This window comes from Nyctereutes procyonoides, unplaced genomic scaffold, assembly GCF_905146905.1.
Source record: "Nyctereutes procyonoides isolate TBG_1078 unplaced genomic scaffold, NYPRO_anot_genome, whole genome shotgun sequence".
Classification (NCBI taxonomy): domain Eukaryota; kingdom Metazoa; phylum Chordata; class Mammalia; order Carnivora; family Canidae; genus Nyctereutes; species Nyctereutes procyonoides.
The window spans coordinates 18,412,442-18,431,942 of NW_026575147.1; the positions used below are offsets into that span (position 1 = coordinate 18,412,442).

The 19,501-nt window shown below is 45.8% G+C and overlaps 1 protein-coding gene across 1 annotated transcript; it reads right to left on the minus strand.

Moving 5' to 3' along the window:
• Window positions 1-557: 557 nt before the first annotated feature.
• On the minus strand, window positions 558-18,878 carry GJA5 (gap junction protein alpha 5). Its single transcript, XM_055312747.1, has 2 exons — window positions 18,795-18,878; window positions 558-4,642 (listed from the first exon to the last, which is right to left on the minus strand). The coding sequence occupies exon 2, from the start codon at window positions 4,608-4,610 to the stop codon at window positions 3,534-3,536; it is 1,077 nt and encodes a 358-aa protein (XP_055168722.1). The 5' UTR covers window positions 4,611-4,642; window positions 18,795-18,878; the 3' UTR covers window positions 558-3,533.
• Window positions 18,879-19,501: the final 623 nt, after the last annotated feature.

Sequence of the window (19,501 nt, forward strand, 5' to 3'; positions counted from 1 at the left end):
ATGAGATGCACTGCTTCTTTTCTAGGAGAAAAAATGGATCTCAGATGCTTTTTCCACTTGAACGACTCAGGCACCTCTGGGCTGAACACCTTGCCCTTGAACAGATGCCAGGTACACCCCGAGTCTCAAGTCTGCTGTCATAAGAGGTGTTCTATGATCTCCTTGCAAGCCACTTTAAAAGAGCTTTCTTGCCCTGATGAACAACACTGATTGGTAGTTAAGATAATACAGAATTCTGCACGTGTTCCCCAGCCTCTGTTTCTTTCTCTAGGAAATAGCATCCATGTGTTGCTCAAGGGCTAGGTGGTCCCTTGACCCTTTGTTTGGAGCAGGAATAATTTCTCCCCTTCCAAAAAGACGTGCTCTCAATTGGAGAGGCCAATGAGAAGCTGCCACTGTCATGGAAATTTCTTGGGTCTCAGTTTCCATGTCTGTAAAATAGGAACACCAAGACCCAGTTGACAGAGTCATCCTTGAGGTCTTCCCTTGTCTAAAACTCCAGCCTCTTAAGGCCCAGGTCAGGTGTTGTCTTCCATGTGGTTTTGTCATACGTTTCATTTCCTGGAACCTGTGGTTCTTAGAATGGATAATAAATGAATTCTCATTTAATTCTATTCCAATTGTTTCCTCTGCCTTAATCTGAGTTGATTTGACCTGAGTTAATCTGACCAGGTAGATGTGAATTCCATAAGGGGAAGTTGTGGAATCATCTATAGACATTCCAGGTTTTCAAATACAATGTATTCAACATAATAATGAAAATAATAAAGATAATGATGACAACAATGTCAGTGATTACCATTTAGTGACATTTAGTGACATTTAGTGACAGGCACTCTAATGAACTCTTCACAGTTTCTCATTTAACAACCCAACAATGGGCAGCCCCCTTGGCCCAGTGGTTTAGCACCACCTTCAGCTGGGGGTGTGATAAAGTCCCATGTTAGGCTCCCTGCATGGAGCCTGCTTCTCCCTCTGCCTGTGTCTCTGCCTCTCTCTCTCTCTGTGTCTGTCATGAATAAATAAATAAATTTTTTTTTAAAAAACCAACCCAACAACATACATATTCTGAGGCTCAATATACAAATGAGAAAAGCAGGGTTCAGAGATTAAGTAGCTTGCTGGAATCCAGCTGTAAATTAGCAGCTGGGAGTTTTTAACCCTTGCATGCCTAATACCAAAGCTATTTGCATTACTGATTGAGGGGCTGAGTCTGAGTGCTTCCCTACCCCACAAAGTCTGTCATCCTTCTTTCTTTCTTTCTTTCTTTCTTTCTTTCTTTCTTTCTTTCTTTCTTTCTTTCTTCTTTTTAAAAGATTTTATTTATCTATTCATGAGAGACACAGAGAGAGGCAGACACACAGGCAGAGGGAGAAGCAGGCTCCCCACAGGGAGTCCAATGTGGGACTCATTCCCGGGGTTCCGGGATCACACCCTGAGACATAGGCTCAACCGCTGAGCCACCAGGTGCCCCGCCATTTTTTTTTCAAGGTCATGGCATGGAAGGGACACAAAAGAGAAATAGGTACAGGGCCAAGTTTTATTAAGACAAACTACACATATTATTTCCTGTTTCATTCCTGAAAGTCCCATCACCAAGGACTGATCTCACAGGATTTCTAATCTAAGAACATTCATTTCACAAAACTCATTTCAGAGATGGAAGGAGAGTCTTTGTTTTGTTTTGTTTTGTTTTGGAGACAGTCTTAATGCCAATGTCAGACAATAGATAAAAAGATGTCCTCTCCAGGGGCCTCTGATGACCAGCCATTCTTCCCTAAATGGCATCTGGTTTAGTCCCCTCTACTTCTCTACCCTCATCCTTCTCTCCACCCACCAATAGCAGCCAAACATCAGCAGAGGGGCCTGGAGATGGGCAAGGGGGGCAGAGGCTGAGCCTCCTGAGCTTTCACTCTCCTCTGTCCTCTCCTCTCATCTGTGTAGGCCAATGCCACTGGCAGTAGTGAGGCTCAGCCTCTCCACCAGCTTCTGGAGGTGAGGGCAGGAAGACACAAGTTCATCCAAGGTTTCCTTTCCTTATTTCAGACTTCCTTCACCTTCACCCACTCTATCAGTGTACACACATACACACACACGCATGCATTTTAAAAAGTAATCATCTCCCTTTAAATCTCAGTATCCAATTCTAAGCATCCTTTACTTTCATCCAAAATGGCAACGACCCCATTATGGATGGACTGAACAAAGAAAGCAGGCCAGTCCCTGGGAAGGCAGGGCTTTTCCACAGTCTGCAGTCACCACTGCTTTCCAGCAGTCTCATGAGGAGTACCAGGGAAACATAGGAATCTCTGTGCTCTTAAATGAGGCCCCTGCTAAGAAAGCTGGAGACTCCCTTACTGCTTCCATGCCCCTGCTAAACTCTCCAGGGAGAGAGAGATTTGGGGTCTCCATAGCTGTCATCACACCTCCTCTTGGCACTCTAAGTTGGCAGTCAAAAAGGGAAATAAATAGGAGGGAAAAACAGTTTTCCAGTATTTTCTCTTTTTTTTTATTTTTATCTTCACAGCAGAATTATTTTTTTCCCAAAGGGAATCTGAAAAGTACAATGCCCTCTTTGTTTTAATAAGACCTGGGGAAATTCCAATGGCCTTCGTGACTGGTGATCTGGTCAGGATCTGAGAAAGGACGATGGCTTCTTGGGCACTCTGGTCAATAAGGTCTTTCGGGGAGCACTGGGTGAACAGCCAAGGGAGAAAGGGATGGGATGGTTTCTATCATCAGGTTGAGCTGTAAAAGAGCCTCAGGATGACAGGTGGTGGCAAGGATTCCAGTGGAGCCTGTGTATACAGTCACTCTCTGGGGGAGCTTGCACCCCCATGGGCTAGTTGTCACCCTGGCAGAAGTAAAGGCTGCAGCATCACCAAGATGGGACATTTGCCAGAGGTACATACCAAAGCACTTGTAAAGTTGAGGCTGCTGGTCAAGTTCCAAGGATGTCTTTTTAAGTAAGACTGGGTAGAGGGAAGGCAGCCAAGGACAGCCCAAGGCCACCTCACCGTCACTCAGGATTTAACCCATTGAGACAACAGATTCAAGAGCACATCTGTAAGGTCCTTGATTGATGCTCTTTATTGGCTGGGAACTTTGGGCTATTTACTTGCAAGAAGAAGGGTGATCAGGTCAAGGAAGCTGTAGAAACTTGGAGATCCATCTGGTATGTGGTAGCTGGTATGTAGAGAGCCATTCTATCCTTCTGGCTATCCCTCCCAGGCCAGATTTACCACTGTTCCCTTTTCTTCCTCTACCCAGTTGACTAAAGAACCCAAAAGCCTTCTACACACACTGAGTAGAGGATGGGAAGGGACAGCAGCCTGAGAGGGAAGCCATGTTTCTGCCTGTACTCACAGAGCCCTGGTCCTACCATCTGGAATAAATGAGCAATGCCATTGGGACTTGAAGCCCAAAAGGAACAGAGCAGGTATGAGAATGAGAGATGGGGTCAGTAGGGTTACATCTTCCCTCTCTGAGCTTCCTTTGTTCCCACCTGGTCCTGGTTCCCCCGCATTGGACGGTCACACTGATAGATCATCTGACCTGGCCTTGCTGCTGGCCTTGCTGAGACGGCGCTTGTCGCTCTGATAGCCATGGGGAAGGCGGTGACCTGGGGAGGCTCCATTAGGTACCTCAGGCTTCTGGGCATAACGGATATGAATGAAACCCTCCCCAGGAATTGGCTCCTGGCCTTGCACCTGCTCAGTGGCCAGATTGTCTGTGTTCTGCTGGGAAGCCATCTTGTTACTGAAGGGATTGAAGAATTTCCCCCCAGGGCCATTATCCAGACACTGATTGAAGTCAGGGGGTGGTGTGCAGTTCTGGACTATTCCAGCCGAGGGTCCAGGAAGCTGACACTCAGCCATGCCCTGCCCAGACTTGACAAAGCGCTGTCTGAGCTTCTTCCAGCCCAGGTGGTAGAGTTCAGCCAGGCTGAGGAAGAGGGATAGTGCAGCCACAGCCAGCATAAAGACAATGAAGACATTCTTCTCTGTGGGCCGGGATACATAACAGTTGACGGGGTGGGGGCAGGGACTCCTGCGGCAGACATGCAGTGTGTCCAGGAAGATCCCATAGAGAAGGTACTGGCCCACAATGAAGGCCACCTCCATGGTAGTGCGGATCAGGATACTGCAGACATAGGTGTTGAGCAGAGTGCCCTGGAGGACAATCCTTCCATTCACTTCTTCCCAGCAGGACAGCTCTGCCTTCTCCGCCACTGGGTACTCGTAAGAGCCAGCGCCCCGGGCCTCTTTGGCCCTCTCAGCCTCCCGCAGCTTCCGCTTCTCCTGCATGCGCACCGTGTGCATGGCGTGGCCCATGTACACCAAAGATGGTGTGGACACGAAGATGATCTGCAGCACCCAGTAGCGGATGTGAGAGATGGGGAAGGCTTGGTCGTAGCAGACATTCCCACAGCCAGGCTGCATGGTATCACACTGGAAATCTGCCTGCTCATCCCCCCAGGATGACTCGGCAGCTGTGCCCAGCACCAGCATGCGGAATATGAAAAGGACAGTGAGCCAGACCTTGCCTATCACTGTGGAGTGCTTGTGTACTTCCTCCAGGAACTCTCCCAGGAAGCTCCAGTCACCCATCTTGGCTCAGCTGCAGATGGCCACCGGGACTTCTGTAAAGGGGACAGAGAGAAAGAGAGAAGAGGAGAGGGATGCTTCTGCAAAATCTGGAGGTCCAATCATGCTCTAGGATTCCACTGATCCATTCTTTAAGAAAGTGCAGCTCATGAGTCAAATTCACCTGAAAAGCTCTCTTTTTTTCAAACCAGCAAAAGTAAAAGGAAATATATCAGAAATTGTCATGTTAGCAAGATTAGAGTGTGATTCCCACACTTGAATGGATCTAGAAATCAACTGAAGAGCATGTTAGTGTGGGTTCTATGCTGCTACCTCCAGAGAGTCTACTTTGGGAGATCTGGGGATGCTCCTGGAGCCAGGATCTGCCCCCAAGCTGCTGAGGTTACTGTGAGGTAGGCAGTACAGAGACCAAGTCTGGAGAAACACTGGTAAGGTGGGAAGCACGTAGGACTGCTCTCTGCCCTCATGAGTCTGGCTGTGTGTCTCACTGAGTCTACATCCTTGCCTGTAAAATGGGGATGGGAAACAGCTGCATCAGAGTTTTGAGGGTAAAATGAGATGCGGTACATGGGTACTGAATCATAACTCAAATATTCCTATGTTTGAATGGCTGAGGTGAAAAAGAATTATTTTGGTCCCGAAGGCAGAACTAGCTGAAGAGGAGGAAGTGAGGGTAGAGTTAGCAAGTTTGGCCTCTCAGAAGGCATCTTCTAGCCTTCAGAACCATCCTGAGCTATATTGGGAGGTGGCGAACAAAACCGTGTTGGGTCACACCAGCTCTGGGTGCTGCAGACGAGTGCTCAGATTTCTCCAGCTGGTAGGCAGCTGGCAATGCCCATCTCCAACATCGCAGTGCAATGCAGCCATTCCTGGTGTATGACTTGCCTTGTCCTTCTGCAGAAGATCCCCGTGCACAGACCTGCTCATCCAGAATAAATGCCCCAGACCATTATGTCCCATACAGAACCTTCTCTCAGCAGGCTGTTTCCTGCTTCTTTAGCCTCATTTCCTGTCTGTCCTCATTAGTTCCTTTTTTTCCCCACACCATGCCACATCCTGGAAGATTCCCAGGTGCCCTCTTCGAAGCCCTCCTACATGCCCTCTTACCCCTCAGAATTTAACCCAGTTATGGCTCCCTCCAGTGCTCCCTGCTCCTTCAAGCTGAGCCTTGTCAGCTTGTCCCTGTGGTGCCCTAGGGACCCTCAGTTCCCTCCTAGCACTTGCCTTCTTGTTTTGTGGCCCTCTGTCCATCTGTGTTCTTCCAGTAGGGGTTCCTTGAGAACAGAGATTGCCTTTTCCTCTGTTTCATCATCATCACCTGGCCCAGAGCCTCACCTGTGGAGTGGGTGCTTAGTAAATCTTAGTTGAGTGAATGAAGGGTGGCACACTCTGGTGTGACAAATCAGTTCCCTAATCCTTGCCTGCATCCCATCAGCAAGGTGAAAAGGCCAGATTTCACTTTCTACACTGCAGTTAGATCTGGTCAAGTATGGCAGGAGTCTGATGTAAAGGGAGTACTCTAGAAACTATTTTTCCATTCCTGGATAAATGGAAGGTTCCTCACTGTAGGTCCCCTCCCACACACACCCCACCACCCCCACTACTTCCTGTCCATGGACAGAGCTATGTGAGCCAAGATGTCTCAGGCTGTTCTCAGAAATGCCAACCAATGCCAATGTCCTGAGGCCTCTGAATCAACTCTTGAATCTCCTACCTCCAGAATTCTTACTTAATGAGCAATAAGTGTCCTTATGGCTTAAGCCTCTAACCAACAGAATGACAGAAAGGAAAGAAAGAAAGAGAAAGAGAGAGAGAAAGAAAGAAAGAAAGAAAGAAAGAAAGAAAGAAAGAAAGAAAGAAAGAAAGAAAGAAAGACAGAAAGAAAAAGGAAGGAAGGAAGGAAGGAAGGAAGGAAGGAAGGAAGGAAGGAAAGTAAAAAGGAAAGAATTGAACATAAATATTTCCCTCTTGCAATAATATAACCTCAGAATCTAATGGGATCTTAGATATTATCAAGTTCAAGCTTTGGCCTTTACATCTTTGCTGCCAATGTGTCCCTGATTCCTATCTGAACATTCTTTGGGCAAATGAGGAAGGACAGGGTAGGGTGCCATATTTCTCCGTGCAGGCATCCTTGATTCCTGAGTTGATACCTTGACAGAGACCAGCCTCCTGGCGCTGTCTTTTCCCTGCCCCAGCTTCCCAACCCTGAGAGTCCACACATGAGTGGAAAGGGATTTATCTCTGTTATCCTCCATATCAAAGACCCAACAGGTGGTGAGGCCTTTCCTCTGGTTTGTGATCAGACATCTGCCCTTTCCCTTAAGTGGTGAAGGGTCCCCCTCCCTTCCGCCAAATGTGGAAAATTGTGGCGTTTGCTCAAAGGGAAAATGGCTGATTAGATAAGAGTTCGAACCATCTGTCATCTCTTCTAGGCACGTGCATAGTGTTCAGCATCTTCAGGGTCATCCACACACGTGCAGGGACCAGGATGTGCTGAGTGTCTGAGAGAGGGGAGGGGAAGAAGAGGAGGGAGAGAAGGGAAGCAGAGGGAGAGAAGGGAAGAGCAGGAGCAAAAAGAAGGAAAAGACAAGCAGAAGCTGGGAATGGAAAAAGAAAGACCAGGTAGTGGTTACGAGAAGATAGTTTAGGGGTAGCTAAGGGGAGTTCAAATCCCTGGTAATATCTCTGAGCTTGGAGAAGTTACTGGATCTGTATCTCAGTTTCCCTAACTGCAAAGTAAGGATACTCTTATTTAGCTCATCAAGTGTTACGAGGTGATGTATAAAAAGCACTTGGCACAGTGCTCAGGATATAAGAACTAAAGAATAAAAGGCAGGCTTTACTAGCGAAGAAAGTGTTTGGGGAGGACAAGAATGGAGGAGGAAAAGAGAAAGTAGAGAGAAGTGCATTACAAGGAAGAGAGAAACACGGGGAAGACCAGAAGGGAGAAAGTGAAAGGGAAACAGAAATGGAAGTAAAAAAGAAACAAAAAGGAAAAAAGAGAAACAAATGTCATATTATTCCAAAATTTGGGGCAAGTTTTCCAAACTGTCCTCAATCCCTGCAGACTTTTCCCTTGATCTTCTGGCTCTGCCACTCATTCCTTGCAAGTCCCCTGGGAAGTCTAAAAATAGGGCCAGGCAAAGAATGTGACACTCTGGTCTAGTCTGCCAAGAGGCTTGACTGCTGACCCCCTCACTTGTGGTGCAAGAAATCCCACCTGGAAGAAAGGTACCAGAAAGGAACCTTGTGGAAGAGGAGAAAGACGGTTGGTTATATCAGATAGGCTGCCTCATGGGGAGGGAACAAGAGACTAGCTGACAGGGTTGGGGGGTAGACCCCCCCAACCGTGTGCCCTGGTGGCAGGAAATAGTGTGCAGGACCTCCCATTTGTGACTTCCTGGTTGACCCAGGTGAGGTCAGAGAAACTTAACATTGCTACCATGTACCAGCTGCTCAGTTTATAATATGAAAGTCAGTTTCCCAGCTACACTGCATCTCTTTGAGGCCCCTACAACCTCAGCCAAAGAAATATGTAGATTAAATACCCATTGAGTTTACTGGGTGTAGAGCGTATAAAATGCTTTGTAGATTATTATCTGTTTCTTGGCAGGAAGTGTGTTAGGAGGGGCAAAGGAAGCTGCCCATGCCATGAATAAATTCTATTAAATACAATGGTAATAATATACCTCACTGCTTTAGCTGTGATCTTCACTGGCTTCCTACTGCTTATAAAGTTCAGACTCTTTAACTTGTACTTGAGATCCTCCACAGCACAGCTTCATCCTATCTTATTCCTTTTCCACTCACATACCCCACACTTAGGCTACACGACTCCCCATACATGTATACATGGCCCACACCATCTCACTTTTTTGTCTTAGCTCCTCATTCTCCCTCTGTCTATAGAGTCCTTCTTCTCTTTCATTCATCCATTTAATAGGAGTGGTTACCAGGTGTCATATAAGGCACTGAAGACACAGCAGTTAAAAAGACAAAGAGTCCCTGACTTTACTGAACTAAACTGCCTTTAAATCCCTTTAATGAACTAAACTGCCTTGGGGAGAGATCAAACACATTGCAAAAAAGCATCATGTGTGTTAACATTAAGGAAGTATAGGGAGCTATAGGAACACATGGCAAGAGGTTGACTCTGACTTAGGGGTTGGGGGGCCTCATTAGGTCAGGCCCTCTAAGGAGCCCTGGGTAATTGAATTCTACAGCGCTTTGCAACTGATACAAGTTCTGAAACCCCAAGGCAAAAGAGATGGTCCCTAGAACCCAGATGAGAATATCCCCACTCTGTAGTTTCTTCACTCCAAAATCTCCAGCATCTACTGTCAATGTGTCATATCCTGGGACAAAACAAACACTTGGGAGAGTCACCAGGGAACTCATTTGGTAATAGTGACATGGTGCTTAGACAAGAGGGAAAGGTCCAAAGGAAGACTTTTGTGTATAATGAGCATGGATCATTTTATTCCCTTACTTTGTGTATTATATGACTACAAATAAAATTCAGGTACCTATCTTCCCAATCCAGTGTTAGCATCATTGCCTCCCTACACAGCCAAAGTTTTCAATGAAAACCAACTTAGAGGTTAACATAAACTCATAGCTAGGACCTCCTCCTCTGACCCCCCAGATCTAGGTAGAAATGGAGAAGTCTTTTTTCAAATTGATCTCAACCCATTTTGGTCTCCTAAATAATAAAGACTCCAAATTACCATTCAGGATGTAGGATACATTCTCACTTATTGGCCTTACACCAATTTTCCAAAATTTTCTATCAGCCAATCCACAAGTACTTTATTGAGTGCCTGCTATGTACCTACCACTGTTCTGGGTACTGAATATAATACCTAAGAGGTATCAGACCTGGCACATATTAGGCATTATTCAATGATATCTATTAAATTAATAAAATCAGGCATGATTCCTGCCCTCAAGGATTTAACGGATTTTCCCTTCAAATAAGTAATTGACTTCTTAAAGTCAAAAGCCCTGTATTCTACTTTGTATTTTTATTGCATTAGGTTCTCACATTAGGTACATAATAAATTCTCTGTTAATGACTGAAAAAATGTTTGATCTAGCAGTAAGATTGCAAAGTGATCCTAGGAAGGATCAAATCGTCCTTCTTAAGTCTAGCAATAAAAAAAAAGAAAACCTTACAGGGCATCTGGGTGAAGCAGTCAGTTAAGTGTCCAACTCTTGATTTCAGCTCAGGTTGTGATCTCAGGGTTGTGGGATGGAGCCCTGTGTTGGGCTCTGTGCTTGGTGTGGAGCTTGCTTAAGATCTCTCCCTCTCCCTTTGCCCCTCCCCACCTCTCTCTCTCTCTCCCTATCTAAAAATAATAATAAATAAAACGGTATACAGTTCAAGATGTGCTTCTCCTCCCTTCTCTTGTTGACTTCAAGACGACCATATTTGTTTCGTTCGTGACCGAATAGAACATAGAGACACTCAATTTTTATTGCTAAATGGAGGAATCCTGATAACCACTTTGTGGGGGTGATGGTTATTGCCTCTGTTTTTGCAGAGGAGACATCTACGAAGGTAAGAGATTTGCTCAAAGAAATGATGATGAATGGAGGTAGAAATTAGACCACTCCAGAGTTTCTGATCAAGTCTGATGCACACCAGAAAGTGTCCCTCCATCTTTCCTCTGAGGGTGGAGCCCATCAATTCTTATGTCTCCCCACTTCAGAACTTCAAGAACTCCTTTGTCCCCTAGGGAAGTGCGTTATTTGAGACATGACTGCCATTTAATGATAAGACCTGGGGGTCAGCTTTTAAGCAATGAAGCAAATATTTATGATGCTCCCTTGATATGACCATCACTGGGCAGGGCGCTGAGGGGGTTATGGGAAAGTACAATTCAGTTCACCTTCACAAACATTTACTGAGTATCCACTTATTTGCTAGAAGTTAGGGACCCAAAGATCAGTAACACTCTATGTTGAAGGAATTCAGTGTCCAGTGAGGGATACAAACACAACCAAACTTGCAAATATATTGGGCTTTCCTGAAGAGGCAACCCCTGAGTAGGAGTTAGGTAGAGGTAAAGTTTGTAGAGGTGAGGAGTAGAGGGAGGTGCAGGAGAGATGGGGGCATTCCAGAAAAAGGCAACCACATAAATAAATCCACCAAGTGAAAACCAGCATGGTTTTAGAGGACAATGAGCAAAACAGGGAAGTAGTCTGCAGAATAGGATGGAGGGCTTTGGAGGCCATGCCTAGGAATTTAGAGTATTTCTCAATCCCTACGATAGACCATGTTCAGTACATGACTTGTTCCTGTGGGCAGACCCTTATGGTACACAGCCCTCAAATGGGGTGGGGACATAAGGCACGGCCTAGTCAATAATCACCCTGCACTAGGTAGGCTGACAGGTGCCACCCAGTACACTCCTAAAACAGCACCCTGTCTCTCCAGCTCAAGAAAGCATATTGCAAGTGAGCAAGAAGCTACCAGAGGGATGCCTTGAAAATTCTCTTCCTTCTATTCTATCCTCTGGAGCCACACATAGCACTTTTTCTAATTTCTTTGCCTCCCACCCCCACCCCAGGTCAGCAGCTGGGCCTTGGACTGAACTGTAAAACCATTAGGGTTTCAAACACATAATGAGAATTATTTGCTCTACTGACTGTGCATTATCTCTCTAACTCTACCCTAAGCTCCTTGAAGACAAGGCCCATATTTGTTCATCACTGTAGCCTTCCTCTAAGTCCCTGGACCCCCCTTTCCCTCTTAGTGCTTAATACTGTGACTTGCACTGGTAGGCTGACTCGTGCACTTTTAAAAATCAACAACAGTAAACGAATTACAACATTCAGCTCACTCAAAACACCTAATGTCAGTAGATGGGCTCCCTAGGATGTGACCTTTTGGACCTGAACAATGACTGTGGTGACTAGAACACTGGAGAGACAGAAGTCACTGAGCCTTCCTTCTGCCCGAAACAGAGCCCTCGGCTCAGCCAAGCAGGATTGGGTGTATCTAGAACAGAGACTCATCTGCTCACCATGGACTATTTCTTCCCCGCTCCTCCCCACAGATCACTGGGGAGCTCACCCAAGTTTGTCAAAATTAGATTATAAGACCACTCCACAGAGTCTGAGTCTAATTCTGGACAATGACACATGTTCTGTACATTATCTAACAGATCTCTGGTTCTCAATAAAGGTTGTTATTTATAGTAATAATAACAGCACTCTGGGCCCATGTTAGAATTCCACTCCTGACACAATGGAATGTGGCACAGAGCAGGGTTGACTTGCTTCCCAAGTAAGAGAATTCGGTTGTAAAAGGACCCAAAGGACCTCACTTAAAGGATCCTTGGACAGAATATCACGTGAATGCAACCCAGTTCAGAAAGTATTTATTGAGCTCCAGTGCTATGCCAGACATCAAAGGTGGCTTTATAAAGTAAAGCACCAAATATAACATCATCTCAGAATTCCTTTGTAACTTATTCATTAATATACATCTTTCTGATTTCCCCTCACCCCAATAGTTTCTCACTAAAATGGGGAGAAACAGGGAAGATTGCAGAAGAAAGAGGTCTTGATCTTCAGCTACTTCAGCAATTTTGATTATCCTTGGAGATTCTCAGCTCCATTTCCTAGTTTATCTTAAGTTACATAACAAGAAACGAATCTCGGTGATAATGATAATAATAAAATTAAACTATTGAGACCTCTTTGTTTGCCAGACATTCTATGAGTTTCTTGATATATTTTTTCTCGTTTGATTGTCCCCTTTATACGGGCTCAGAGAGGTTGATTAAGCAACATCACTTGAGGGGGACTTGCTGCTAAGTGGTGGAGTTGGAGACCAAACCCAGCTCTGATCTTGTCTAACAGCAATACCCCTGCCTTAACAACTGTCCTAGATTCTATCTAAATAACCTAAAGTTCCTTTTTTTAAAAAAAACCTTACCAGAGGCTGGCCACTTTGACAGAAGGTGAGTGCTGCAGGTGACTGATGGAGTTGATTTGTAAGTGCTTGGGGGGTAATTCTCACATTTAGAATTTCCACTCTTCTCCTGACTGAGGTTTGGGGTAACCTCAGGGGAAACAACTAGGTAGGTGATACAGCTACAACTAGTGAGCTAGGCCTTATGGTCAACTTTCTCAGAAGTCCAGTGGGGGCTTGTACCCCGGAACCTTGATCACTGAAGAGGAGAGAGGGAGACTGAGATGAGAGGAGACAGATGGAGAAGATGAAGTGTCACTTTTGTTTTCCTTTGACTCCAGCCAATGGCAGATAATTAACCTCTCCCAATTTCATTATTTTATTCTAGCAAGGACAGAGTGGTTCACTCAGAAACACCCTGCTGGCAGACAATGGTTTCAAAGCCAAGGAGGTGAAAGGGAGCAAAGTGGGGAAGGAGAATTATGCTGGGATAAGTAATTTTCTTGTTAAATTGTTAGGAGAAGAAATACTTAACTGGACGTGGATAGGAGGTGGTGGCAAATGGAAATATTCTATTTTAATGAAATATTGAGAGGTTCTTATTAATTACTCCTAAGAGGTTGATTAAAACCTATGCAGTTATTAATGAAAATTATATTTATGAGACACTTAGGTTTCTTTATTATTATTATTATTATTATTATTATTATTCTTTATTATTCCCACCTTCTTGTCATAGATTCATAGTATGGTGGAGCTGAAAGGAATCTAGACATTAATCAAAATCAATCCCTTATTTTAATACAAGCTGAAGACCAGGGTCCAGGGAACTTAAGTAATAGTGATAACAGATAGCACTAAATTGAGTGTTTTCCATGTGTGACACATTTACAACTATACTTTTAACCTTTATATTAACTCTGCTAGGAAAGTAGTTAGTATCCCTTTTCACAGCTGAGAAAACTGAGGCTTGAAGGTCAAGTAACTTGTAGAAAGTCACACAAGTGGCAAATGCTGTATAAGTGTCTCGCAGTTGGTGTGCCTGACTCCAAAGCCTACCTTCCCGCTGTGTCTCTAAAAGGGGAAGAAAATCAAAGAGGCCCTGGCACGGACAGCTGGTGACAAACCTGTGACCTGAGTTCTGCTTGGTCTCTTAGCTCCCCACGCAGGGCTTTTCCCACTCTCCCTTAAGAGGCCCAGGGTTTTCCTTTTAGCCCCTGGCTTATTGGCTAGCCATCCCTTGCATATGCTGTTCCTAGAATTAATGATTCCATCGAAACCCTCAGTCCACAGTGGTCAGGATTCCCAGACTCTTCAGCATCTGCCACCATTTGGCCAGAATTCACATATAGAAAGTTATTTCCTTTTTTAGCCACTAAGTGCTCTTGGCTGCAGCAGTGTCTACTGCCAGGTTTTTGGCGGGCCAAACAACAGGCTCTGGTGTTCCATTGATGTCAAATTGTAACAAGAACAACTGAAACAAAAATCAGAGGTGGGCCCCCTGTTTCCTACAGAATAGTGGGATTCAAACCCTGCTTCCATGCTCCAGTTGTGTGTCCTTAGGCAAGTCACTTAGCCTCAGAGTTTCCTCCTCATCTGAAAAAAGGGAATGTTTATTCATGGAGATTAAACAATATGTGGACGTATGGCAGCGCCCAGAACAGTATCCGACACATAGTAGACACTCAATATGTTAGTTCCTTATTTTCTAATGTTTCCAGTAAAGACTCCTCTCAAGTATGATCCAACTCACCAACCTGATGCAGAATTTGGCAGTGCAGCAGGCTGGCTAGGGTGACACAACAAAGGATGCTCACCGGACACTGGGTGGGGGAAGGTGACTGTCAGAGGTGAGGCAAACACGGGAGGTGGGGAGGATATTAATTTCACTGTGCATTTGTTATTTCACTAGGCATTCAGACCCTGGGAGACAAGAGTGGAGAAGAAGGGAGGTACAAGTCTCCACTCAAATCAGGCCCCTCTTATTCTTGTCATTGGTCCAGAGTGGTTCCAGACTTTTCTAAGTCAAGTCTTTGGGCCTGGAGATAGACAGCATACAATTCCATACTATAAAATGTGTGCTTCGTGTAACTCCTGCCTTCTGAAATGCTGCAGCACTTTTGAATCTGATCACCACGCAGTCCAAAGGCACATCCAGAAAGTAGGTGTGAAGCTGGTTCAGTTCCTCTTGGTAGAGAAACTGGTCACTTGCGGAGAAGGGCCAACCCAACCGCTAACCACACCTGGCGTCTCCTGAAGTTCTGAATCATGAAGATGCCAGGATGGATTTTCCAGATTTTCTGGAAGTGGGACACCAGGGCAGCTCAGTGGTTGAGTGTCTCTCTTTGGTTCAGGGCATGATCCCAGACTCTGGTATTGAATCCCGCATCAGGCTCCCTGCATGGAGCCTGCTTCTCCCTCTGCCTGTGTCTCTGCCTCTTTCTCTCTCTCTGTCTCTCATGAATAAATAAAATCTTAAAAAAAGAAAAAGATTTTCTGGAAGTTATCTGTGAACAAGAGCCTTGAAAGAGGGGCTCTTTCGAGTCCCAGCTGTTTCTCTGTGACTCTAGATGAGACATTCCCCTCCATGAGCCTCAGTTTGCTCACACGTAAAAGAAAGCAGTCAAGCTGGATGGTTGCTAGCTCTAAGTGGCCCTTTTAGCTCTAAGTTAGAACATCTGGGGAGTTTGTGACTTGGACAATTGTGATAATATGGCAAGTTAGTGGCAAAGCCAAAAGACAAAGCTATATTTTCTGACCCCACCTCCAGCTTAAAGATCAACAAAAGTAGTCACAGAAAACAAAATCTGTGGTCATAAAAACCAAGCAGTACATTCTCAGAATTACATGTCATGGTGAGCCTTCACTGTGGGAAAGTTTTTACATCAAATGAGAAATGGGCTGAGGACTGAGAACGAGGCAACCTGAATTCTATCCTATTGTTCTATTGTTCATTGAGCACTTAATATATTATAGCCATTTTATTTTTTTGAATCTTCTATTTATTTATTTGAGAGAGAAAGGGAGAATGAGAGAAAACACAAACAGGGAGAAGGAAAGGGAGAAGCAGGCTCCCCACCCAGCAGGCAGCCCAACTCCAGGCTCCATCTCAAAACGCTGAGATCATGACCTGAGCCAAAGGCAGTCACTTAACCAACTGAGCCACCCAGGTGCCCCTATAGCCATTTTATTTCTTTTATTTCTTTTTTTTCTTTTTTAGATTTTATTTATTTATTCATGAGAGACACAGAGCTTATGTCTGTGTCTGTTATGACTCCATGCAGGGAGCCTGATGTGGGTCTTGATCCCGAGTCTCCAGGATCATCCCCTGGGCCGAAGGAAGCGCTAAACCACTGAGGTACCCAGGGATCCCCCACTATAGTCATTTTAAATACAGGTTTCCTCACTATCCAAAAAAGTAGAGTGTTCTATGAAGCCATTTGTAAGCTGAAATGGCATAAAACGAAGAAGCAATGACCATTTCATAAAAGTGAAATTTCCACCAGTGAAAGCAGGTACTGTAACATAGGTCTTTTGTAAAACCGAGGTGGCATAAAGCAAATGTTGGTTAGTGGGGAAACCTTCGTTTTATTTTACATTATTTTATTTAATCTTTATAAAATCTTACAAGAAAGGCATTTATTAATCTCTTTGGCAGATAAGAAACTGAGGCTCAGAGACATTAAATAATTTGCTCCAGGTCACACAGCTGAAATTCTAACCCAAATGTGACTCCAGATGCCCAGGCTCTTCCTTCTGCCCAATTCCTGAATTAGATAAACTCTAAGATCCCTCTGTGCCATTTTAATACCTCTGATTCTGAGAACTCCTGAGTGCCTTTCTTTATGAAGGTGACTGAATTTTTCTTGCCCATGACTTGCTAATATCCAGAAACAACTGAATCACAAAGTGGCATCAAGCTATCATTCTCCAAGAACCCGCAGCTTCTGACTATAGAAAGGGAGTCAGCAGGGAGATTTGAAGCCTTCCTGGAAAAATGGGTATCTCTCACCTTTGGAGCCCCCAGGAGGCCAGGCTGCACTGTGGTAACCCTGCAGGCCGCCAGAGCCCAGAGCCCTCCACCGCACTCACCCCCCAACAGCCAGCAGAGACGATGAGGAGCAGGTGAGCAAGTAAATGTTGCTGCCAGGAAACAAGGTGGTAGAGATACTTAAATGGAAGAAGCAGGGAGGCCTAGGGAGAAACGGAGGCTCAGAAAACACAGCTGAGGATGGAAGTCAGAGGGGCCTGGGTATGAGTGAGCAGAGCAGGATGTTCTCCCAACCAAACTGACCTGACTCACTGCGTCATCCCTCGTGCGTCACTTCTTTTCTAGACTTTGTTTTTACTGTTAGTCAAATAAATGGACAGGCGATCTAATGGGCCTCTTCCAGTCCTAATGGCCTAAGCAAGGATTAGAGCGCGGATAGGAGTCAGGCAGCTAGGAGACAAGAACAACAGCCACTTTCAAGAGCCCAGCAAGAACATACATGGGGTTCTAAGCCTGTGGCAAAGCAGGACAACACAATTGTGTCACTGCTGTGGCTCGATGAACTTCATGTACCTGGGTGAAGGGATGGCCAGAGGGTACCAGTTTGGAAGCCAGGGAACACACCTCCAGTTCTTCTCTGTTACGCACACCGTGATCAGGAGACTGCTCTTTGGCAGCTGCTGAGTAAGGAAAATATGTGGAGGGACGCCAGGGAAGCAGGCTCCAAACAGCCCTGCTGCCTTGGGGAACCTGCTGGAAGGTGGAAAGTTCAGAGCTGTCCCTAGGGAGCAATGAATCAGGTTCTCGAGCTGAGCCGGAACTCTGGAAGCCTTGGGCGGAAAAGATGAAGGCCCACTGATATGAAAGTCAGGCTGGGGTGCCTATAAATACCAGCTGGTGTCCCCAGTGGTGAGCCATGCCACCTGGCAAATGAGGATACTACACCTCCACACACTGGTTTCGTCTCCTCTCCAGTTTTGCTAGATTTCACCTGGGTCTCCTGACTCCCTGTCCAGTGCTCTTCACTCTGCCCTTCCTTGTCTCTGGCCAGTCCAGACCCAGTGTGCCAGAGCCCTGTGAGAGGCTGGGGAGGAAACACCAGGAATCCCTCCACATGATGGCATACTGGGAGGGGGGATCAAGTTAAAAGTGAACAAGAGCACAGTAAAGATGTGAAATCTTTGTGTTGAGCTTCCCTTTTTCATGGTTTTGAGGTATATTTGAGCCTAAGGAATCATAACCTTGTACAATGTTACTGCTGAACAGAACTGGAGGGATCTTTCCACTTCAAACCCCTCATTTTCTTTCTTTTTTTCTTTCTTCTTTTTCTTTCTTTTAAAGTAGACTGTACGCTGGAGTAAACTCACAACTCTGATATCAAGACCTGAGCCGAGATCAAGAGCGGCATGCTCAATCAACTGAGCCACCGGGGTCACCTGCAAACCCCTCATTTTCTAGATGAGGAAACTGAGGCCCAGAAAGGGGAAGTGTCTGGCCCAAGGACACACAGCCACTCAGGGCACCATAACCCAGGTATCTCAACCCCCAATCTGGGTTCTTTCGCCACTGGCTCACAAGAAAGGTCAGGTTGCTAACAGAAACTTTTGTGCCCTGCAGCCATCTACCTCACCCTGTACCCAGGAGGAAAGGCGACCATCAGTGGGCATCTCTCTCCACTTCCACTCTGGGTCTTCACTAGCCTCCTTCCCCCGACAGCAAGAGTGCGTGGCGGCCAGATTGCTCAGAGTACACAGCGGGGACATGATACTCTGCAGGAAACTAAGCAGGGAATATTTTTAAACCACCCAACATGCCTTAGGGGGGAAAAATCAAAACACTCCTGTAGATGCTGCAGAAAGCATTTCAAAAAAGATTCCAAGCCTAGAGGAAGCACAGTAAAACACTGATGGTTTTTGTTTTTAAAGGGCCAATTCCATCTTAACCAAACTTCTTGGAAATGGACCGCTGAGCTGCTTGGAAGATGCCCCTGGAGGGCAGCAACTCGCCAGAGGTAGACCCACTCCAAGGGCCCTCTACTCATATTTCTACAGCTCCTTATAAATCAAGTGAGTAATTTCTCTGCTGCTTCACAACCATCCTCCTCAATATATCCCAACCTCACTATCCCAATGACTAGTAGGGATAGAGAGAATAAGCCCCCAGGTACAGAGAAGGAGCTTTGTTGTTCTCCAGCCTGCAACTCCAGGCTCTCTCTTCTGGCTCCTTCCCATCAACTGGTAGTTTCAGCTCTTAAAAGCAAATCTATCCTTACCTTTTCCTTGGTCCTCCTCTCTGAAATTTCCACAGGCTTCCCAGCCGCCTCCTCCACTGCCCACTCTTCTCAGCTCTCAGCCTGTCAGTTACTCTCTCACCCCCTTTTGACTCTGTGTCTGTCGCCCTCCCTCCTCCCACTCTTCCTACTCTTTCACTCTCCACCCCTTTCCCCCAGGTCCCTCCCTCCCTGCTCTCCCACTTGCTCTTAGAATCTTTGCTCACTTCAAAAGTTTTCTTCCCTCTACTTCCCTGCAGTCTCTTCTCACTGCTCTTTCCGGAGGAGACAAGGAGACAGAGATGTCTTTCCCACCACTCCACTACCCTCCCTCCACTGTCATTGTCACCACAGTCCTGGCACCCTCCTTCTCCCTGGCGGGGAGCGGGGGAGACACCACATTACCTCCCTAGGCTCCACAGAGCCTCCCAGGTTCCTCTGGCCATCACTGTCTTGGGGCATCAGGGGAAAACTGGCATTACCCAAGAGATCTCTTTTCTCCATCCTTTTCCTGCTGTCAGAGAAAAAGAATGTTCCTTCATGGAACAGGTCTTTTTGGGACCTCCACCCTCCAGCTAGCATTGGAAACAGTCTCACAACTCACAACTGCCAGCACCCAGAATAGACATTGGGGGTAACCAGAAAGCTCCAAAGGACAGAGAGAGGGCATTCCCACTGACCAGGATCATAAGCCTCTCTCCCCTTTCTCG

Bases quoted from the DNA above. Each gene is read 5' to 3' on its own strand.
- GJA5 (XM_055312747.1), bottom strand. From the start codon at position 4,610: ATGGGTGACTGGAGCTTCCTGGGAGAGTTCCTGGAGGAAGTACACAAG.